At 51.1% G+C, this 23817-nt stretch overlaps 2 protein-coding genes across 2 annotated transcripts in view; one reads left to right on the forward strand and one right to left on the reverse strand.

The window, feature by feature from the left end:
* The window catches only part of FBLN7 (fibulin 7), a 39607-nt gene extending 16599 nt beyond the window's left edge, over positions 1–23008 (forward strand). Inside the window, exons 2-8 of the mRNA XM_036905056.2 lie at positions 4544–4703; positions 8812–8982; positions 16693–16818; positions 18381–18518; positions 19290–19427; positions 20425–20563; positions 21946–23008. Of these exons, the coding sequence (XP_036760951.2) occupies positions 4544–4703; positions 8812–8982; positions 16693–16818; positions 18381–18518; positions 19290–19427; positions 20425–20563; positions 21946–22318 (1245 nt within the window). The 3' untranslated portion in view covers positions 22319–23008. The remainder of the gene's footprint in view (positions 1–4543; positions 4704–8811; positions 8983–16692; positions 16819–18380; positions 18519–19289; positions 19428–20424; positions 20564–21945) is intronic.
* LOC118922381 (polyadenylate-binding protein-interacting protein 1-like) lies at positions 147–1534 on the reverse strand. Its single transcript, XM_036905055.2, is given in 3 exon segments — positions 147–817; positions 819–1450; positions 1453–1534. Coding segments are annotated over 3 exon segments (1206 nt in total). The 3' UTR covers positions 147–325.
* Positions 23009–23817: the final 809 nt, after the last annotated feature.

Below are 23817 nucleotides of genomic sequence, written 5' to 3' on the forward strand. Positions count from 1 at the left end.
TGATTTACATTTGCCTGATAATTAGTGATGTTGAACATTTTTTCATGTACCTGTTGGGCATATGTATGTCTTCTTTCGAAAAATTTCTGTTCAGTTCCTCTGCCCATGTTTTAATTGGATTGTTAGGGGGTTTTTTTTGGTTTTTTTTTATAGGGAATAAAGTTTATTTTGGCAGATAGTGTTAAACAAAATTAAAGTTGCATACATTAGTAACATAACTCAACATCCTTAATTTGGTATAAGTGTGACAAATTTTCTTGCTTTCCTGTGTTCTGCTAAATCACCATAACCTAAACTGCTAAAACCGCTATGCTGAAATTTAGCTTTACTGTTTTCGCTTACACTCTGATTCCAAACAAAACTTTTCATAAGCTTCTTCTATATCTGGGTCCATCTCATCACCAATATCATCCAAGTATGGATCACCAGCCCCTGATAAATCTGTTCCATTTTCTTCATAATCTGGAAAAAAGTCTTCTCTTTCAAGTAACTCTTGATATTTCTCTTGGTAATCTGGATCAGCTGCAGTGAAAGGAACACCATCGGAGGTATAAAACGTTGGTTCATTCATAAAATAGTTAGGATCATTTTCAGGTGTTGCTTCTCTGTATGTTGAGGTTGCATGGACTCTACCCCAGTTACTTGATCGGAGTTCTACAAGCTTCAAGAGCATCTGTTTCATATCTCTACTGCAATTTGCATCAAGGACAACATTTTCAATTCTCTGAATAATTTCTTCCATATCAGTCTTTCCTTTTTCCTTCCAGGCATCTTCCAAAACTGACCCTGTCAACTTCAGTAATTTTACTGCACATATTTAAGTTGTCATCCATAGGATTAGAAAAGAGGGCATTCAATAACTCCCAAAGACCAACCTGAAGAATATCTGCTCTTGTAACCTGTCCATTTGTTCCCTTGATCTCCAGGTTAAGATAAAGTTCTCCCAAAAAGAGAACAAATGCATGGAATCGTTTTCGAGTCACTTCCTCCCCTTTTGTAGCTTGATCTTTAGCTTCATATTCAGTCCGACATCTTTGAAGTAACAACTGGCGGAAGTTGCCACTCTGTGGGCTAATTGTCAGATGATGGGACAGGTAATTACACAGGCGAGCTCCCATGTAAGAGAAATTTGGGATAGACGTGGCCTGTTGATAGATGAATTCCACAAGTTCTTGCAAAGCATCATCCGTTGTAACTCAGCCATTAAGGGTCTCTGCAAACTGTTCAATTTCAGTTTCAAAACTGCCAGGCTGCTCTGTAAGATGATTCAAAAAGTCCTGAACATATTCTGATAGAGTTGGATAATCCTCACAGCCATCCTCATAGGATTCTGCATAATTAGAAGAATAACCTGATGGATAAAATTCAGGGGCATTCACAGACAGCTTAGACATTAATACAGGCGCTACAACCACCTGGGGTTTAGCCATTGCTGACTCCAAGTTCTGCTTGGGATATTATCTTGTGAACTAGGTGGAGCTCTCAGAGGCCGAGGCCGGGTTCGTTCTGTGGCCCAATCGAAACCGTCCGACATGCTCCTTCTCCTCCTCCTCCTGGGGCCGCTACCGCTGCGCTGCGGAGAGGACGCGGGGAGGCACCGCGGGTGGGCTGACGCCGCCGCGCTCACTCGGGCCACATGTGTTAGGGTTTTTTTTTTGCTATTGAGTTGTATGAGTTCTTTATATATTTTGGATATTGACCGCTTATCAGATAAATGATTTGCAAATATTTTCCCCCATTAGTACATTGCCTTTTCATTTTGTTGATGGTTTCCTTTGCAGTGCAGAAGCTTTTTAGTTTGATGTAGTCTCACTTGATTCTTTTTCCTTTTGTTATCTTTACTTCTGCTGTCAAATCCAAAACAGCATTTCTAAGACCAGTGCCAATGAGCTTATTCCCTATGTTTTCTTCTAAAAGTTTCATGGTTTCACGTCTTAGTTTAAAGGTTTTAACACAATTTGAGTTAATTCTTTTGTGTGGTATAAAGTAGGGGTCCAGTTTCATTCTTTTGCATGTGGTTGTCTAATTTTCTCAACACCATTTATCAAAGAGACTATCTTTTCCCCATTGTATATTCTTGGTTCCTTTGTCATAATCGACTGTATATGTGTGGGTTTATTTTTGGGCTCACAAGAGTCTTCCTTGAACCAGTTTGTTCTGTTAGCAACACCCCAGCAAGGCTGGAGGCAGGGGTGGACCAGGCCTTCCCTAAGCTCCCTCAGCAAGTCTGCCCAAGCTCGCCGTCTCCCTCCTGCCTGGGATGCTCAGTGTGCTGGGCTTGAAGTTCTTTGCACTGGGAATGGTGAGATGAGCACATTTCCTCTGTATTGAACTCTTGGAAGGAAAACAGTTGGTACCAGTTGTCCACATTCTGGGTGCCAGGCAGGACTCGGGGGAAGTGCAACTAAAAGCAGAGGACAGTTGTGCCCAGACCCAGGAGCACGGAGGTTAGACATGCTTGCCTGCCCAGTGGCCAAGTGAAACCCGAGCCCCGTCCCTCCACACACTCTGCCCATCTTTCTCTGCTTACTGAGCCCCATGTCGCCAGCCCCGGGTTCCCCGCAGAAGCCTTGGCACTGAGCTCCCCCTTCTCTGTCCTCTGGGACATCCAAGGCCCAGCAGCCCTGCCCCAGCTGTCACAGCCCTGCCTGGTGTAGAAGAGGGCGGCAGTTGCTCTCCTGGCTCAGTGTGGGAGGGAGGTTTGCCCACTACCTCCCCACTTCCTGCCCCCAGCCCGCACTCCCTAACCTGACCTTTGCACAGGAGTTAGAGTTCCACCCTGGCGGGATAGTTGGCGTAGGTCAGAGAATTATCAATCACTAGTGCAACCTAGCAAGGCCACTGGACACCCAGGGCGTGTGAAGAACAGACGAGAAAGGACATAAAATGGTCTGAGCATGGGGGGCCGGCATGGAAGTCAGCAGGGCTTCCAGTCCTGCCCCACCACTCCTAGGCCGCGTGATTCAGAGAAAGTCTCTTGACTTTCTGCCTCTGTATCTTCATCTCTGAAATGCAGACCATCCCGGGCCTCCTTCCCAGGGTGGCTGCTAGCCCTAAGACTTGTTGAAGAGGCAAATAGCTTTGTAAAGTGAAGAACTTCACAAATATAATTACACATAAGCCCGAAGTCATCTTATAAAAGCAACTCCTTTTTCTTTTTTTTTTAAAGGAGGGGATGTGAGTGTGGGAAACCCCGTCTGGGTGGGATGGCTGTGCAATGTTGGGCAGGGAGGGGATGGCAGGAGGTCGCTGCCTGGGTACCCGAGAGCCCATGTGGGGAGGACCGCAATGGGGGAGGAGGAAGGAAACTTCTTTCCCAGCAATTGCGTTTGGGGCGCGGCCCCGTCAGGCCCTGGTTAGGGTGGAGGCCAAGGCGCCCCCATGGATTAACGAGTTTCAGGGGCGACTGGGGATTCAGCTTTGTCAAAAGCATCCATTGACTCAGGCCAGTGAGTCATGCGTTCGGGGGAGTCGCCAAGGTGCCGCGGCCTGGCAGCCTCCTGGGAGAGCAGCGGGGGCCCCGCTTCCACCTCCGCGGCAGCTCTCCACTGGCGAGACTGGAAGCCACCCAGGCTGCAGAGGCCACGGGGCTCCCGGCAGTCCTGCTGCCTTGTGGACCATTTTCTGAACAATGAAACTAATGCTCATTGTAGAAAAAAGTTAAATATAAAAGATAAAATTAAAATGACCTTTAAGCCTATCCTCGAGACAGCTATCCTGCTGTTCTTGTGTGTTCCAGGCAGGTAATAGGAGTCAGGTTAGGGCAGACTATGCTGGGGTAACACACAACCCCCAGGGGTCTCCCCCACCCCCCCAGGGCCAGGTCACTGTCACTACCTGCATACCTGTTGTATTCACCCTTCGTACTCCTGTTCATGTCCCGTTCGTGTCTTAAAGGCAATGGAGATCGGGAACCTGGAGACTTTTATCATTAAGTAGGATGCTGGGTGTTGCTGGAAGCATGAGCCTTCTTTTTGTGTTCTTTAAACTTTTTAAAAATCGTTAGAATTGGGGTTGACTTTTATGGAATGCCTCTTTAACTCTACTGAGATTTTATTTTTATTTGCCCTGTTACATTTTTATAATCTGAGCACCCCTGATTTGCCTGTCTTACATGTTTGATCATCCAACTGCTTTAAAAAATGTCTAAGGGAGAAAGAAAGAAAAAGCTCACCAAGGCCCAGATTTCAGAGCATTCATCTGGAGTGCAGAATTAGGGAGCGTCTTCTGTAACAGATTAGAGATTATTATGCACTTTAGGTTCAAATGTTGTTCAACCCCCTGATCATTTAGATTCATCAGTCCTGCCCTTTGCTTTGAAAGTGACATCTTTTGTTTAGGAGTGACCTGGGGCTGCGAAATGTGCCCTACAATTTGGTTCCTTAAGTGGCAGAAGTTGGGTCACCCTGTGAGGTCACTTTCACAAGGTGCTTGGTGAGCCGCTAAGGTGTTTTGGTCCCAGGGGTCTGGGTACTTCTGGAAGCCAAGTGCAAGCATGCCAGACTGAAACAGCCACCACGGGGGTGGCTTCTTCTCTCCCCAGAACTGTCTCAGCAAACAGCAGCTCCTCATGGCCATCCGCCAGCTGCAGCAACTGCTGAAAGGCCAGGAGATGCGCTTCGCCGAGGGCATCCGCAACATGAAGAGCCGGCTGGCCGCGCTGCAGAGCTCTGTGACCAGAGTGGGCCCGGATGCCCCACCCGGTGGGTCCCAGATCAGCACCACTGAGGCCACAGGATCCTCAGGCCACTCACCTGTGGGCTCCATCCCATTCTGACCTGGGGTTCCCCTGTCCCCAACCTTCCCCTGCCTAGCCTTCTGTGGGGCCCATTTCAAACCCTGGTTGGTAGAGGTGCATGGTAAGTGTGCCAGGAGGCATCTGCTGGCTCTGTGTCCCCGTTTGAATGTCCCCCTTTCCCCTTAGGCCTTTGCATCCAGCCACAGCGACTCTCACGTCTACATCTTATCTTTGCAGAACTGTCCAAAGGCACCATTTTCAGAGCATGAGCTGCTTCTCCTTTCCTGTTCCTACCTGGGGAGACTCCAGTTGGTTCCATTTTTTAAAAATTTAATTGACTATTTTTTAGAGCAGTTTTAAGTCCCCAGCAAAATTGGATGAAACACCCACTTGTTCCCATGTGCACCTCCCTGAGCCCCCACACAGTCTCCCGCCAGCAGCCCTGCGTTCATGCAGTGCTCCTGGTCAGTCCATGAAACAGCACGGGCCTCAGTTTTCCAGGCATGGAAATTAGTCCTCGGATGTGAGTCCCATTAGTGCCAGTGGGTGGGAGGGGGAGCCTGCTGAGGGCAAGTACCGTCCATCTGTTGAGGTGACAGCGTTCCCCCATACTCCCTCCCCCAGGGTGGGACCCTTACAGACACCGGAGGCTTCCTGGCAAAAGCTTTCACAGCCCAGGCCCAGGACCGGCTGGATTTCCTCTGGCCCTCACCAGGGTGGTGGGGCCGAGGAGGCGGCTGTCGTGTTTGTTCTGTCATGAGCCTGTGGAAGATCTGATGCCATCTACTCACTCACAACACACTTGTCAAGGGCCTTTGTTGTGTGAGATAAGTTCCCCAGGGAAAGTGCTGGATTTCCTACCTTCTCAGAAATTATGGTAGCAAATCCAGGTTCTCAACCACACTGAGCCAACTCCTGTTTTCCTTGGCTCCGCAAGTGCGGAAGTGGACTAACCTGCCCAACTCCTCACTTTCCAAGGTGCTGCAAGGAGCCCTTGGTGGGGCTCGTCACCGCCAGACTCTGAGAGGCAGGCAGGACATCCTTTTTGCTACAGTTGGGGGAACCTGAGGCCAAGAGAAGTAAGCTAGCAATAGCAGGTCCCAGATCTGGTGATTTTTTTTCTTCTGCTGGAGGCTCAACACAGATTTTTTTGTTTTTGTGAGATCAGAGCTCCTGTGATTCCCGGGAGTTTCAACAAAGCTGCCCTGCCCATGTTAGAGGCCCCTCTGTGCACTAGGACAGACAGAGAGGTCGCCACTGTGAAGTGAGTAGCCCTCTTGTCACTGGATTCAGGGTCATGCAAGATTTTTTTAAGTGGGCAATTCTCTTTAAAAAATTGCCACCAAGCATTCTGTCTGTCCCATGAATTGGACATGGGAGCAGGCCCCTGTCAGGATCCCCACTGCAGGTGAGGAAGGGGGGCTTCGTCTGAGCCTGCTGGCAGCCAGAAGCTTGCCCCAGATTGAATTGCAGATAGTGGGAAAACTATCTTTCTCGTTTGTTTGTTTTTAAGGGCATTTGCTGGTAGTCAGAATCTCTAGTCCTGGAGAACTCTTGGCCTTTCTCTTTCTGATTTCCATTCTGCGTATCTCCCTCCTATCTTTCCAGACTTTCTTTCCTGGGAATGGCACAACTGATGGCTTTGAGGCTTATTTAGACAGCCTCATTCCATCTTTTATTCCCAAATCGCCAGGATTGCTTCACTGCTGACCTCATTCCTTACCCATGAATCTCCCTCCGGAAGGTGCAGAGAGCTTCCCCATGACCCCAGAAACTCACCGGGTCATCCTCATAGTGGGAGAACCAGCCAAGGCTCGTCTCCTTCCACTGCACAGAGGCTTTGGCTCCTAGTTAGAGCTGTAAATAGATTTTTAATTGATATGTATCCGTCCGTTAATTCCACTCACATTTATTGAGCACCTGCTATGAGCCATGTACTGTTCCATCTATTCAGGTATGATTTACCTGTTGCTCCAGCAGGTAATTGGGTCTTTTTTCTTGGGGTTTTCATTCCTCATCCCCAAAGAGACCCTACTCCTTTCCCTCAAGGCATTTTCGATCCTTTTCAGCACAATCAAGCAGCGTTTAAAAGATAACTATAAAGGCATTAATCTGCAGGACTGAGGCAGCAACTTGGGAGCACTGAAGCGTTGGGATGTGAGCTCACACTGAGTTCCTTCTCGCCAGGTTGTGACCATGGGGTGGAGCTGGAGGCTAACTAAAAGAAGGCAGCCTGGCAAAGGGTGGATGCCCCCCAGAAGCCGAGGGCACTGAGAGCAAGGGGAGGGGCCGGCTCCTGCCCTCCCCCCAGACTGCCTTGATGCTCCAGGAGGGACTGTGGTGGGATGGGTGGGCAGAGCCACGTGGACTGCCTGCTGCCTTGGGGACAGGGGCCCCTGATCAGTGTGAGGGCAGATGCTGCCCTCATGCCAGCTGCTGAGGGATGCTCTCTCACTGCAGCCTGCCCACCTGAAGCGATAGCTTCCTTTCATTTATCTAAAATCTTAAAAGTATTTTTACAAATGCCACTGAGAACTTACTTGGTAGTATTTTAGAAGTGGCTCTGAATTTCCAGCTAAATGAAATCCAAGTCCAACCTGTGCCACCACTCTCTTGTTAAACAAGCACCAACAACATGTGGCCCTGAGAAGATGGGGCTGGGGGGCAGGGTGGCTTACCCAGAGTCTGTCTCCAGCCCACAGCAGTCCCCTGGGAAATCCGGATGGCTCTGCTACACAGCACAGCCAGGGCCCGGCCTCTCCTCCACTCCCAGTGCCCACATCTCAGGGTTTTGCTTCCTGCCCGTTCCTCTCTCACACTCAAGCTACCTTCAGTGTCATGCTGTTACCATGTTAGTGAGTCACTTCACCTCGGCCCAAAGCTTCCAGTGGCCTCCTCACACAGAGAGCGAGTTGCCTGGCCTCCTGTTTGCTTTTTGATGCCCTGTGAAACTCTGCTCTCCCTTACTCCTGTTTCCTCTGTGACTTCATCCCTAACTACCTTCCACCTGGTCCATTCCACTGCAGCCACGGTGGTCTCCTTGATGTTCCCCAGACCTGCTGGGCACACTCCTACATCAGGGCCTTTGCACTGGTTTTTCGTTCTGGCCTTTCCAGATATCTGCAAGGTTGTGGCTTCACCTTCTTCAACACTTTGCTCCAAAGAGGCCTAGTCTGCCCACCACATTCAAAATTGCACCCCTCCTCTGGCATCCACAGTGTTATTCCCTACTTCCATTTTCTACATGCCACTTACCACGTCTTTTCACACTCTGCCATTTGCTTATGGATCTTAATTACTGATTGTTTCCCCTGGTAGATGGGGAATTCCTGAGAGCTGGGCTTTGTTTGGCTCACTGATTATCCCAAGCACCTAATATAGTGGCTGGTGCCTGGCAAGAACTCAATCAGCAAGTTTTCATTCATACATTTGCTGGGCATTCAGTGTGTGCCAGGCACTGGGCAGATCAGGGGGGATGCCACAGGGACACCAAGCCCAGCAAAGCCCCTGTCTCTGGGACTGCATTCTGAGGGAACAAATACATCAGTCAGATGACTCCCATGGTCACAGATGCCAAGAAGAGAGCAAAGTGAGCTCATAGGATGGGAGCACCTGCGGGAGGTTCTAGCCCAGCAAGGTGGTCAGAGAACTCTGGGAGGGGGGAGCCGTGAAGTTGAGACCTGAAGAGTAGGAAGGAGCCATAGATAGGAATTTCTGGGGAAGGAACATTCCAGGCAGAGAAAAGAGCAAAAGGCGAGGCCCAGAGATGGGGCTGAGCCCAGCCTGTTCAGGAGACCTCAGGAGACAGCGCAGCTGGGGTCACACACCTGTGGGAGTCCCAGCTCTGATCCTCCCATGCCGCGAGGCCCTGTGCCAACATGTAGTGTCTCTGAGCTGTGGTCTCATCTTTCACTGAGCAGCATGTGTTACCCATGCCAAGAGGGCTTTGAGGATCCCATGAGATGCAGCATATAAAATGCTCACAGGTGCAAAGGCTGGAGCAGGCAGCCAGCCACGGGGCCTTGTGGTTGAGAATGCTGTCTGAATGACCACGGTCCTTCTGGTCCTCCCAGTGTCCTGTCCTGCTTTGAATGCCCTTCCGGATGGCAGAAAGTTTGGGAGCAAGTACTTAGTGGATCACGAAGTCCATTTCACCTGCAACCCTGGCTTCCAGCTGGTTGGGCCCAGCAGCGTGGTGTGTCTTCCCAACGGCACCTGGACGGGGGAGCAGCCCCACTGTAGAGGTACGGTCCCTCCTCCCTGCCCCCTGGCTGGACCTATTGCACCCCAGCAGGGGTCTACTGGACAGAATGGGTCATTCCATGGGACACCTTCTGCCTGATTTCTCCACCATTCCACAACCACTAGACAGCAGCCAGCATGCCTGGTGAAGCACCCCCACACTAGGCTTGGGCTGGCCTCTCTCTGCATGACTCTCTAACTCTTGCAACAATTTAGTCTTGTGTTGCATATGGGGAAATAGAGGCATGCAGAAGTGAAGGAATGTGCCTGCAGCCACACAGATGGGATAAGGCTGCGCAGATTCACTCCCAGACACTCTGACCCCAGAATCTGTGCTCCCCAATACCTCCCTCTGCTGGATACTGGTGACTGGCTCTGATCGACATTCTGGGGCTGTAGATTGTTGATGAGGCTGTTGATGACCTGGGCGAGGGAGGGAGGGTGAGGAAATTCCTAGAATGCCCTTTGTGTCCACTTTGGGACTCGGTGTAGACAGGCTCCAGGAGAGACCACTGGGATGAGGGGGAGACAGAGAAAGGTTCTCTTTGCTCTGTGCTAGGCTTGAATACAGTACTTTCTTGATATGGAAAATAATGAGAGCTGGCATGCATAATTTGTTGACTCTTCAAAATCTGTGGTCAAAAAAACCATGGACACCAGCCATTTTCAGAGCTGGGGCAGAATGTCCATGAGTTTAGTTGAAACAGAAATACAAATATTACATAAAAATGTTGCAAAGAGCAGTGTAGAGAGGACTGTGCATAAATAACTTGAAAACATACAGGCCCTTCAGAAAACATGCTGTTTTAAGATGGAGTATGTGGATTGACATGAGGAGCCCAAGGCAACCGTGCTCATGGGTTTAGACGTCCATTTCCCATCTCCTGCGAAAAACAAGGACAGGTACCGGCTCTCAGATGTAGCTGGGAACCAGCCAGGAAATACAAGTCATGTAACATGCAAACACCCAGGGAGAAGCCCAGGATCTGGATTTGCTGTTGGCCTGCAGGTCTCCATCCAGGGTAAGCACCTTCTGGGTGATAAACTATGGCAGCAGAGGTGGGGACATGACCTTAGGTTGTGATTGCTTTGGGTGTCTGTATTTTCATTGATGGATTAAGGTACAGAGCCCCGCTGATCCTTCCCTGGAGCACTCTGGCACCTCTGCTGGCTGCATCGTCCTCCACGGGGCTCTCCCCACCTCCTACCCATCACGGACACTCACATGGCGGCCGACTCCTCACTGCCACACACAGTGCTAAGGTCTGGGTCTGTCCTCATCGCTGCTGGGCCGTCGATCTGGAATTGGAGTGGGGTGGTAGCTGGCTGCACGCTCACTTCCTCTAACCTGCTCAGAAGGGCCACACCAGCCCACTCCCCGAGTAGGGCAGAAGCACTTTTACCCATGTGCTATTTTTTCTGTCTTGTTCAGATATTATCCACGTATTCTGTCCTCCATATGATGTGTGCATTTATAGGAGCATGATGGAGTTCAAATGAAGAGATGAGTTCATCAGAGAAGACAGCTGAAATAATGCACTCTTAGGCAGATAGGTAAACATCAGAGGCTCAGGAACAGTCATACGAAATGGCTTGAGGAAAAGAACACCTAGTGACTAGACAGAGGCAGGGACCTAAGCTCTCTCATAGCCTGGCTCCATCAGCAGCTTGACTCGGATGCCTTCCTGGAGGATCTGGACACGCCGGCCAGCTTCCCTTTTAAACTTGCATGTTTCAGATATGTATTAGTATCGTGTCTCCCTGCAGCAGGACCACCTCAGTGGGTAAGAAGGTCCTACTGTATCAGGGCTTGTGTCCTGGGGTTCTCAAACTTTCAGGAGCTTCGGAGTCAGCCAGAAAGCTTGTAAAAGGTAGGCTCTGAGGCCTCAACAGACCTACTGAGTTGGGGGAGATCTTTACAGATGAGATTTGGGAAATCTGCATTTTAATATGATTCTGACATAGACTAAATCTTGAGAAACACTCCTTTGCTGCTTCTTGCTGCTGCCAGAATCTTGAAAATTTTGAAGCACTGATGCATTTTGGGCCCTGAGCAATTGGAGCCGCCTGCCACAAGCCAGCCCCAGGCCTTGTCGACCTGACTGAGCACGTGTCAGCTCTTGGCCAGGTGAGACATAGCTGCGCATGTTCACTTCCACCTGCCCTGACATTCTGAGAAGGCCAAGCTGTCCCTTCAAAGATCAGCCCTGCGATGTGGTCTAAGTTCTGGGAGGACCACTGCCAAGTGTGACCTGCAAGTCTGCTGGCCTCCCCATTGTCCAGCATGGTGCTCCTCCTGATCTCACCCTGGAATTTCCCAGTTCATCCAGATTTGCCGTACTCTTCATCCTCCATCACCTCAGCCTCCTTCCTGGCCATCTGTCCTCCCTGACTGTAGCCGGAGGGCTGCTTGCTGCTGTCCTTTGCACCTTCACTGGGACCATGTGGACCATCTAAAGCCTGGGAAGGATGGGCTCAGGGGATGAGGCAGTGGCCAGTCACACTGAGATCTTAGGTGGATATTTTTCACTTCTTTAAGTGTAAACAGGCATGCGAGTTCACTCTGTGTGGTGACGGAACATAGACACTTGTCACAGCCACAGGCTCCATCAGCGGCTGGGCATAACCTCTCCCCAGTTAGTGGGTGGTGCCTGCATTGACACTTCCATTCTCAGTAGGAATTTATGTGATTAATGATACTGCCCCCAGTAAGAGCCTCAAAGGGGTGCCGCCCAAGCCCAACAGGAGGGAGAAGCAGTGTTTTGATCTGCTATTTGGTGACCAATGTAGCAGTGCTAACAGCGTGGGCAGGACACAGGCTGGAGTCCCACGACCTGGTTAGCCCCTCCACCAGGAACCTCCCCTGCACACCTGCATGTATCCACCTTCTTTGCCATGTCAGCGGTCTTGTAGTCACTGTGTGCTGTGACCAGGGCGGAAAACAGTCTTCTTAATCACAGAGACTCATTTCCGTGTCAGGGTCAGTGAAAATTTGGCAGCTTCTAAAAATTGCCCCCGACCCCTTCCTCAGTCAGCTGCTTGGAAAGAAGGCGATGAACCCAAGTGGGCATAAAAGGAAATTGCGCATAATTACACCATGAAAAAAATCCAGTGGGCAGAGGTTGGCTCCAGAGCTCCAGAAGGGAAAGCAGCCATTTGGCTTCCTGGATCATTTCCCTCTTTCCCTCTGTTCTTGGAAGGGCTTGTTTTTTTTTTAAGAACTGAAGTTTTCTGAATCTGGGGAATCACAGTCACAGAACTTGTTCCTTTGACAACATGGGTGACCTAACACAAAACTTGAGAGAAACAGATACCTCTGTCCCTTACCACATGCTGGGAAAAAAGAAGAGTGTTTAGCAATCATCACCACTCTGCTTTTTTTTTTCTTTTTTTGACCTTTATTAATTCATTCAACCAGTTTCCATTGAGCACCAGTTATGCACAAGGCATTGTGCCAAATGCTAGGATTCGACACTGAGGCTGACTGCACTGCCTGTCCTGGACGGGCTCACGCAGTAGGCAGGGGAGAGCACAGCGGTAAACGAATTGCCATTTGTGGTCAGGGCTTTGTAGGGACAAACAAGGGACTGCGAAGAAACTGCATGGGGGCAGAAACAGTGGAGGGCCCCTCTGAGAGGGCGACCACGGTGCAGAGACTGGAAAGATGAGTAGGATCTAGTCACATGGGGAGTAGGTGGTGGGCGGCTTGGGAAGAGGCCATTCAGTAGGAAGGAGTAATGTCGCAAAGACCCTAAGAAAGGGAAGAATTTGGCTTGGTTGAGGAAATGAAAAAATCAAATCTAAAGCCATGTGTCCGAGGAATGTGTGAGCTGAAAATGCGCATGGCCAGGAGGAGAGACACACAGGGCTCTTTCAGCCTTGGAGGCCGCATTAGGCAGAATTTCCTCCGGGCGGGCGTGGTAAATGGGCTTAAGACGAGGACCATGGTGACTGCAGCTGTGCATTGCTGCTGTGCAGAAAATGTGCTGGAGGAGTGGCTCTTGCTGCCTTCCCACGTGGGCTGTGAGGGCCGGAGAGAAGGCGAGGCTTCCAGGCTCCACGTGGGGGTCAGGGAGCATGGTGTCATTCACAGAGGCAATGAAGACACAGCCATGGATGTAGGTTTGTTTATAAACTACCTGTGTGAGGGTTATTGATAAGAATTCCATTTTGGTCATGTCTGTGCAACATCCTAGGGGAGAATCATTCATTCAGCCCATGGAGATCATGCAGTAGAGCACTGTGCACAGGGTGCCAGTCCAGCGAGGACCCAGCGGGGCTGCCCTCTGCTCCTTGTAATCTGAGCTACCAGCAAGCCCACTGGGCTGGACACTGGCTGGACAATGCTTCACTCACATGGAGAAAAGGCAGCAAGCTCAGTTTCCACAGAGGGGGCGGGACCCCGTGGCCACAGGTCCCTCTCAGCAGCCGACACCGGGCAATTCCCTCGTGTGTGCCCCTCTCTTGCTGAAGGACCCTAACTCCTTCCCCAGGGAGCGTGAAATATTGAAAGCAGAGGTTGTGCCTGGGGCCACTACATACACACTCACTGAGCTTGAAACAGGGACAGATATTCCCACAGGAGGTGGCAAGCTCGGCACAGGGTATGTGGGCTCTCTATCTCCTGTTAAGTGTTGTAGGCCGAGGCTTATTGTTCAGCCAAGCAGGGTCTAAAAACTGCCTTTCACAACAGAGCTGTCAGCTGAACTGTTGGATGTAAACTCTGGAGCTCAAGGTAGAGGAAGGTCAGAGAGAGCAGTTGGGAGTTATGAGCATAATGATAGTATTTGAATTTAAATCCTTGGGCAGTGGTAGGACCACCAATGAGGAGAGGGTAGAGACAGGAAAGAACTGGCTCAGGATGGGGAGCTGTGATCAGTCACATTGCCCACTACATCCCTAGGACTTACTTGTCTTATAACTGGAAGGTTGTTCACTTTTGGTCTCTGTATTTCTTATAAACCAGTCACTAACTCCAGATCAGATTCAGGCAAGAGTTCTTCTTTGTTTGGACAAGACTACTGCCAGAGTCCCCGCTGTCAGCCATCTCTGTTCTTGGGATGCTGTGCATTAGTGACACCAGTCGATTCCTGAAGATGGACTTGGGTGGCAATGCCCCAAGTTCTTGCACTTTCAAAAAGGGTGCAGTACCTCTACTGGATGCCAGTTGGATTGGACATTAAATGCCTGGCTCCCATTTTCTTTCCTGGAGTATCTTAAGTATGTTCCTTCATGTCCTCTGTTGTAACCGATACTCTTGATGCCATCCTAAGTCTCTTGGTCTTCATCCCTGGATGCCCAAATAATTTTTTTCATTTCATTTAAAATGTAGTCATTTTATTAGGATCCATCTCAGTCTGGCCTTTCTGGGCCAGTTTTCTCAGGTGTATGGTTCATCTTCTCAATGGGAAGCGTCATTTGCTGGAGTCATCTGGCCCCTAGCAACTCTTAGAACTTTCCACGGCAGAGGAGGCTCTAATGGCAGGGGAATCGAAATTGAGCCCAACAAGAAAAATCAGTGCAAATGAAAGAGTTGGCCCAGAGAAAAGTGGGAGAAGAGAGCAGAGGGTTGAGCTGGGAAAGCGTGAGCCACAGTGAGGTGGGACAGTGAGTCAGGAAGTTAGAAAAGCTACGCAGGAAAACTTGTTTCCCCTCATAGGAGTAACAGAAAAGGACTTGTGTCAAATCTCATACAAACTCTTACAAGAAAATTGAGAATAAAAAATCTCTACAGACAATAGGAATGCCAGAAATACATGCCTATAAAACAGATGAAGACTATAACCTAATATTTCCATACAAACTGAAAGCAACTTACAAAAGATAAAAACTATGAAAGGACAGCATCAATAAAAATGAGAAAACCTCAAACAGAGATTGGAGAAATGGAGATTTTGCAGTGATATGACAGAACACAGGAAAGAATAAAAATAAAAGGGAAAAAAATCAGACCATGCATGTTAAACCTATAGCTCCATTCCAGGAAAATAGTAAGTGCTCAGAATATAGTAAATTCACACAGAATTATCCTCCATTCTCCTAGCTTGCCAGCCTCTGCCAATGCCCCTCTTTACTGCTCTGAGGGCACCATGCACGTAACTAATTGCCACAGCCAGGGACAGATGTGAATGTGGTGACAACCAAATCTCAGTCAAGACAAAGACAGGGTGCCAGGCCTGGGTATCGGGCCATGGAATGCCTCTAACTTCAGATCATGATAAGACACAAAGAGCATCTCTGTAGAGCCTGTCTAGGAATGAAAATCCAGCACAACCAGATCCAGACAGGGAGACAGAGCATGGGGTCCCAGGGCACCAGAGTGGTTCTCTGTTGAGCCAGGGATGCCCCACCACTGGCCCCTGTTCCCCCACCAGCCAGGTGCAGCCAGGCCCCGTGCCTTACACTGGAGGCCCTGCAGGTCCCACACTGAAAGACGTTAGTGTTCACATCCTTGGCCTCTGTCCACAGATTAATGGCCTAATGGCCTGTCACTTTCAGCCTACTGTTGAGCAATGATGGCATGGAACAATGGATAGAAACAGGAATTCCAAGCTTGGCATTCCAAACAGATGCTTGGAAACTGACTGTGTGAAGACAAAACGTATGGGAGAGAGCACAACCAGGCTAAGGTTACTGAGAAACTGAAATGCTCCTTCCCCAGGAATAAGCAGCACTTGGATGGTCTGGGTCCTTTCGTGGGTAATAGAAACTGTGTAACAGCCTGCAGCACATCCTACTCATGAGGGGGCTGAAGGGAAGGTGCGGTCCCTGCAACCCACCCCCAGCAAGGCTGCTGTTCTCATCAGGAGCGAGGCACCTGATAGGCATATCAGGGAAGGATGCTCTTCTAACAGCAGGAACAGCTTTCCGATTTTCCTTCCCAGGATGCTGGAGTCAAGTCCATGAACTGACAAACCCTCTCTCTCTGGTGGAAAAGGCCTGTGCGCTGTGCATTATCACTGGGTGTAAGAAATTCATAACAAGCAGATATTACCTCTTTTTCTAATTAGAAGACTTAGAAATGTTCATTGTGGAAAAATGGAAGCACACAAAAAATATAAATAAATAAAGAAAAATGACCTGTAGTCCCACCACACAGAGAAAAACCTATTAAACTTTTAAATATGTATCTGTCCCTAATATATAGCTTTTCCACAGGACTGTCTTGTGCATGAACAGGGAACATTTCCCTTTCCCAACACTAAGGAAATGTTGAGGATAAGAAATTTGGAGAGAGTTGATTTTCCCTACCTGTGGTCATTCTGATGGGCCATCCCTCCCTCTCGGAACTCCCCTGAATTGAGTTCATGTTCCAAAGGTGTTCTGCCTGGATGCATGCTGGTAGGGAGTTGGGGGTGTAGGTAGGGCTTGACTCAGAGACAGTGTGGACACTTTTGCACCACTACAGTTGTTTATACTGCATTTTAGAAAATGGTGCCCCTGGGTGGAGCGTGACTGGGTGATGGGCCAGCTTCCTCGGCAGAGCTCCACATGGACACAGTGTGTGCGAGAGTATGTGGTGTGCTGAGTGGAGGGTGGGCGGCCATTCAGCCCCATCGCCCCCTCCCAGCTCTTGCAGGGGCAGGGGCAGTGGCCAGCGCAGAGCGGGGAGGTGGAAAGCCACCATGTCAAGCAAGCTACGCCATCTTTGATGTTTGGGTTTTAGAATTAGAACTCACGTACTTGTACTTGAAAATGATTTATTTTCCTAGATGTCAGTGAGTGCTCCAGCCAGCCTTGTCAAAATGGTGGGACATGTGTAGAAGGAGTCAACCAGTACAAATGCATCTGTCCTCCGGGAAGGACTGGGAGCCGCTGTCAGCAGCAGGCCCAGACAGGTACGTAGCCGTCGTGGGCTGGGTGAGGACATTCCACTGCAAAGAGTGGAGAGCTGCCCAGTGCAGACAGGGCAGGAGCTCAGTTCCCCACATGGGCAGCGGGCTCTTCTCCCGTCCACACTTTTGCTTCTGAGAGTTGGCTATTTGGGATGAAGTTTAGCTCTTTGGTGTAACAGAGTTTTGATCTTTTTAATGGAAAAAAAAAGCCTCTGGAAGGACTGACTCCCAACTTGAGAACTCCCCAGACTGGGACTCTGGCCGGAGAAGTTCCCGTGCTCCACCTTCCCTGGTCAGCCTTCCCTTCCTCTACAGAGCAGCTTCTCCTGTCAAATACTCCCATCACATGCTGCAAAATCAGTCGATTTTGCTACCGGCTGGAATATTTCAAGCTGAATAACTAGATGTCTCGTGAGGTTATTGTCCACATCCTGAGTCTCTTGGGCTGTTCACTATGGAAACAGGCTCAGGGCAGAGCCTCCTCCTACTTAAAACAGGAAGGAAAAAGAAAGGGCCCCCTTTCAGACTGAATGCACTGGTTCTGGGCTCTGAGAGTTCTGAACCCTGCACGCCAGGGTGCCTGCTGTCAGACCTTTAGGGAATTCTTTCTTGGGTCTGGGGGCGCTGGAGAGGAACATCCCCAGAAAGAGGGGGGCAGAGTAAGCAGGTGCACCTGAAGCCCACTCAGGTCTTCACATGAATGGCCCAGCAAATGACTGGGTTCTTGCTCACCTGGTCCTCTGTATGGAGACTTCCTTCTCATTAGCTCTGCCAGGAAAGCCTCTCTCCAAATATTTTTATTGATAATCGTTCAATATTTTTTTATATTGTGGTAAAAATATGCAAACATAAAACTTACCATTTTAACCATTTTGAGTACATTCGCATTGTTGTGCAACCATCTCCACCATCCATCCCCAGAGCGCTTTTCATCCTGCAGAACTGAAGCCCTACCCACGAAGCGTTACTCCCCAGTCCCCTGCCCCCACGTCCCCCAACAGTCATTCTTTTCTATGAGTCTGTCTGACCCCGTAAGTGGAATTGTACGATGTGTGCCCTTTAGCGTATCCGATTATTTTTTACCACCGCATCCTCTACGATCCCCTGACCGCATGAGAGCTCTAAATCCTTTGAAAACTTTGAAGAACCAATCGGTCTGAATAGCAGACCGATTTCTGTTCTTGGTTTAAAAAAAACAAACAAAAGGCTTAGCCACTTCAGAAAACATAAAAATCACAACAGTAAATAAGAACAGCAACAGGAAAAGAAGTGTTTTAAACCCCAGTGATGATGGTTAGCATTTTGGCGCTTGCCAGGCCTCGGAAGCGAGACCGCCACCTCCGCGCGGCGCGGGGGCAGCTGTTCCACGCGGGGTGCCCTCCGCGCGCTCCCGGCTCTGCGCGTGCCCGAGCGGCCCGGGGCGCTGCTGCGTGCGTGGTTCACCCCCTGTCCTTCCTCCCCACTCCGGGGAACTCCGAGAAGCGGCCGCGCCCGGCTCGGCTCTCCTCCCGGCCGGCCCGGGTCGGACCCACGTGCCGGGCACTGAGGGTGTCCTCTCCCCGCAGGCGCCCCGCCGGGGACCGTGGCCGGCGACCCCGCCTTCAGCCGCGCGCCGCGCTGCGCGCAGGTGGAGCGGGCGCAGCACTGCAGCTGCGAGGCGGGCTTCCACCTGAGCGGCGCCGCCGGCGACAGCGTCTGCCAGGGTAGGTGGCTTCGCCGAGGGCTCGTCCCGGGGGAGCCTGGCCGTTCGCCACCTACTGCTTGTCAGAACCTGGCCAGGGTGCCACCCAAACCAGGCAGATAGGCCAGAAGAGCCGCGAGCCCCCTCCCTCTCCGTCGTGGCTGAAGTCACAGAGCGGGTGGCTGACAGCCGCCCAGGCTGGACGGGGCCATTCCCTGACAGGCCCATTTCCTGGGCTCCTCTGGCTTAGCTTTGTGGACCCGCCACTTGCCCTCACCTCTCCCAATTACCGAAGTTCCTTCTGAAAACAGCTCAGACCTGAGGGTTGAAACCTGAGTCAAATGGTGCTAACAGCCTGTTGTGCAGCAGCAGAAACTAGACTCTCACTCCACTCTGAAGTGGGGGCTTCAGGTGAGCCCACAAACCAGGCGGGGAACGTGAGTCTGTGGCTCCGCGCCTGCTCTCTGGGCTGCCAGAGCTGATGTGCCAGCCTCTGCAGAGTCCCCTTGAGTCGTAAGCCTCAGGCAGAGGAACCCACCAGGGGGCCAGTGCATCAACTCCCTCTCACTCCTCCCTTCAGCCCTCTGTGGGCTGTGGCTAGGGAGAAAGGGGGGTCTGCTGCCTCCTCTTCTGGGTACTCCGCCTGGGGGTAGGGTTTGCTGGCCACTCCAGTTCCAGCCACTTAGCCTCAGCTGCCATCACCTGCAGGACCTGGGTGCAGGGGTCCTGGGTCACAGTTGATGGACACCAGCCACATGGCTCCAGGAGTCATACTGGGCACTTCTATCCCCAGACGTTAACGAATGTGAGCTGTACAGGCAGGAGGGGCGCCCCCGGCTCTGCATGCACATCTGTGTGAACACCCCGGGCTCCTACCGCTGTGCCTGCCCCAGTGGATACCGGACCCTGGCTGACGGGAAGGGCTGTGAGGGTGAGTGAGGCTGCAACAGAGGCAGGGGCTGCAGGGCTGGGGGGAGGCCAGCTGCCCCAAACAAGGCTCTGAACTATGGGGGAGAGGGAGGGCAGAGGGCTCCTCTGCAGGCTGTTGTGGAACGTGAGAGAAGAGTTGGCTGCCCAGTGACATCCTCCTGGGGCTCATTGCAGGGCTGAGAAGTGGGTAACCTGGAACTGGGGTAAGAGAAGGCACCCAGATAGCCATCAACCCATCCATCCACCCATCTACTCACCCACCCCTCCACTCACCTACCCCTCCACTCATCCAAACATCCATCCACCCATCCATCCATCCAAACATCCATCCATCCATCCATCCACCCATCTACTCACTGACCCCTCCACTCATCCACTCATCCATCCACCCACCCAACCATCCATCCAAACATCCATCCATCCATCCATCCAAACATCCACCCATCCATCCATCCAAACACTCATCCATCCATCCATCCCATAAGTATGCGTATAGGATTGTGCAAGGTTGGGAAGAAACAGCCTCCAGCTGGGAGCGCACTGTGAAGGGAACAGAGAACTCACTCAAAGGAGAGTGGGGATGTCAGCATGGGGCATGGGGGAGGCTGAGTAGAAGGCCTTCCTGAAGACTTGAATCTTAAGGGGTGTGACACCGAGGGGAGACTCCAGGGCATTCAGGCTGGGGAGGAGGCAGGTCTGAGAGAAGCACTGTAGCACTCATTTGTGCTTCCAGCTCCTCAGTAACCTATCACACCCCAGGGAGGGAAGACGGGATCCTGGGAGAGGAGCTCCCCAGCATGGTTCTGCAGCACTCCCATGAGACCTGCATCTCAATTGGTTAAGGAAGATGGGGTTTCCCATTTCAAGAATAAGTGTTGGGGCTCTGGGAAGTTCACTTCCGTGCCAGTCAGGGCCTTTTACACGGTCCTGTCAGTGATGGAGGAGCAGTGGGTGGGGGTGAGGGGTCCTTCACCCTCACCAGGTTTCCTGTATTTCAGATGTTGATGAGTGTGTGAGCACCCAGCACCTGTGCCCCCGGGGGACTGTGTGCATCAACACTGGAGGAGGCTTCCAGTGCGTCAGCCCCGAGTGCCCCGAGGGCAGCAGCAACGTGAGCTACGTGAAGACGTCTCCCTTGTGAGTATAGCCATGGCCACCCATGGCTGGCCACGCTCCTCTCAGCCAGGCTTCCCAGGGTGCTGGGCCAGCCGGTCTAGAGGCTCGTGGGAGAAGGTACAATTATGTTGGAGGAAAGACTAAAGGCAGGGAGCCAGAAGCCTGGCTTCCCTGAGCTCCCATCTCCTTTCAGTGATATTACGGCTCTGTGCATTAGACGCACTGCTGCTCCGTGCGGTTAGGTCTGCTGCTGCTCTGTGCCGCAGAGCCCAGCTTGCCTGTGATGTCCCAAGTGCCCCTGTGGGCACATAGAAGGTGACTGGTCACCCAGGCACAGCTGTCAGGCAGGGATGCTGGGGGGAAGATCTCTGTGGTGACCATACCAGGAAGCAGCATATGTTACACACATTTGGGAAAGGATTGTTTTCTCCTGTCATGTAGCTAGTAACTGGCAGTCACGTCATGTTTCCTACGTTCTATAAGAATCCTTGCATTCTATCACTCTGCTTTTCCACTCGCACTTGGAGGTTCAACATCAAGTAACCTCAGCACCTAACAGATTTTTTTTTTCAAAAGGTGGGAGACAGGCCTTTGAGGAAATTACTACAGCTATCACAAAGTACATGCATTTTCTTCTGAAGAAGAGATCACAAGAGCCTTAGCACTGTCTCTGTGATGAATTGGTTTCACAAGCTTAAGTACTTCAATTGCTTTTTGGGCTAGAGCAGATTAGAAGCATTGAGAGTCAGTGCCAACAAAGAGTGACAGTTCCTTACTGAGAGTGAAACTTCCTCAGGAGTCACTTAGTAAAGGGACAGAGGGACCTGTATGTATAGCCTTTGGGGACACCCCTGATTAACAGATGTGATACCAACCTCCGTAACCGTGAGGATGTGAGGCACCAAATAGCTAAAGTCCATCTGTCTTTATGCTGGGTAAGGTAGAGAAATATCAAAAGCACTTCCACAAGACCCTGACTCCAAATGCTTAAGGAAGACAGGGTTTCCTGCTTAAAGAATAAACTCTAGGTGTTTGGAAGGTTCACCACACTCCAGGAAGTTGCATGTTTACTGCCAGAGTCCCACCATCAGAGAGGTCTCAGCATGCATAGAAAAGGCACCTGGTGTGAATACCAGCTCTGGTGTTAATCTTCCTCAGCTTTTCAGTCAAAACCTTTTCTGGAATAGCATATATGAATACACATGCACACGCATACACACATGCGCACATGCTCGAACACCAGCCGCGCTCATTTGCCTGTGGCTGCAGAGCACTGGTGTTGAGGGAGCCAGGCTGGGACGGGTCGTTCTGGTGCAAGAGGGCAGGCGGGCAGACGAGTCAGGTCAGAGGAGCCCCTCCTGAGCCTGTGCAAGGCTAACACCCCAATTTTGCTTCTGCTCCAGCCAGTGTGAACGAAACCCCTGTCCCATGGACAGCAGACCATGCCGCCACATGCCCAAGACCATCTCCTTCCATTACCTTTCTCTGCCCTCCAACCTGAGGACGCCCATCACACTCTTCCGCATGGCAACGGCTTCAGCCCCCGGCCGAACTGGACCCAACAGCCTGCGGTTCGGGATCGTGGGTGGGAACAGCCGTGGCCACTTTGTGATGCAGCGCTCAGACCGGCAGACAGGGGAGCTGATCCTTGTCCAGACCCTGGAGGGGCCTCAGACGCTGGAGGTGGATGTCGACATGTCGGAATACCTGGACCGCTCCTTCCAGGCCAACCACGTGTCCAAGGTCACCATCTTTGTGTCGCCTTATGACTTCTAAGGGTGCAGTGGGGTCACAGGGATGCAGAGAGCTGGGCTTTCTCTTTCTCAAAGACTCAGCTGGGGGCACTGACTGTAACAGATGGCCCTCCACAGCCCGCCTCACCCCTCCCAACCTGTTGGCCCAGGTTTCCAGGGCAGCACTGCCCACAATCCTTGGAGTGGCACAGCCACAGCCCCGAACCCTAATGGCTGCTGTCACGTGTTTGTTCTGCTTTAAACCCCATCCCTTAGATTATGCACTCGCCCATACCTTTTTTGCAGGGGAGTGGGCAGCTTTCAAAATGCTGTGTGAATGGCACTGTGAGTTTGACCTGGCTGGGGAGGGAAAGCTTATGGCGTATGTCTGAGATGGTTGCCAATCCTCCGGTAATTGTTACAGTCAAGCCTTGCTATGAAGAAGTTGTTGGCATGCTGAGGGGCAAACTGTACCCCTGTGCAAGTGGCAGAGCGATGGGGCTTCTGCCACGACCCAGCGGGCTGCTCTTTTCTGCATCCCCTCTGTGACACGCCTGCCAGCCTTCTCATCAGAGCCATGGCAGGGCCTGGAACCCACACAAACTTTTCTAGACCAAGAAACCAACATTAAAGCATAGATTATGCCTGAACTTACTCCCTTTTGAGAACTCGTATCTCAAAACATAACCTGGTGTTATCACTGAATAAATAAATTCTGCTGCTCCTCCCTGCCCACCTGACCTGTCCCTGAACATGAGCTAGCCCGGGGCCTTCTAGGAGGAGATACCTTGTTCTCTTCCTGTCTAGCCTGGACCACTGGGATCAGTGAGTAAGGGCTGGGCTGGGGTGGGGTGGCCGGGATGGGTTAGGTGGGACAGACCATTCAAGTCAAATCTTAAAAGCTAGTTGAGCTGGAAGGAAGTTTTAATACCCACACTCATGTTAGTCTAGGTGAGATCGCATCACAGATGTTTAAAAAATTCTTTGTATTGGCCTCAGTGTGAGGTGGAGCCCAGGGAAGTGTGTTGCCAGCGTAGTGATCAAGCCCCAAGTCCAGATGCGCTCAAGGACGCCATCTAGGGTCCCGTCCAGTCAGGCAGGGGGAGACCGCGCAGAGCTGCTTTTGGCATTTTTCTTCCCCTCCCACTAGCCTAGCTGCGATCTCTCAGACAACAGAACGAGGGTCTGCAAACCTGCTTTTCTGGGCTGCTGCAAGACTTTATTAGAACTATTATCCACAGCCTTGTGTTTCCAAATGGTGCTGTGATGGGTCAGACACCTTCACACTCCCTAGTCCCCTATGCAGAACACCAGGTGTGGCCAAGAGCCTGGTCATATCCTGAGAATGAAGTGTCAAAGCAGTGGTGTGCTTGTCCTTCCTGCTGCGGACAGGTGGGGTTCCAGGGCACAACCTCTTTCCCCTCAGCAGGTGAGTGACTTGGGGATCTACAGACCAGGTGCCCTGCCTAAAAGGTGTACAACGCTGACATGGACGACACACGGGCTCGTTCTACACTGGTGGGTTTCATCTGCTATCATCAA

Source organism: Manis pentadactyla, chromosome 2 (assembly GCF_030020395.1).
Source record: "Manis pentadactyla isolate mManPen7 chromosome 2, mManPen7.hap1, whole genome shotgun sequence".
Taxonomy (NCBI): Eukaryota; Metazoa; Chordata; class Mammalia; order Pholidota; family Manidae; genus Manis; species Manis pentadactyla.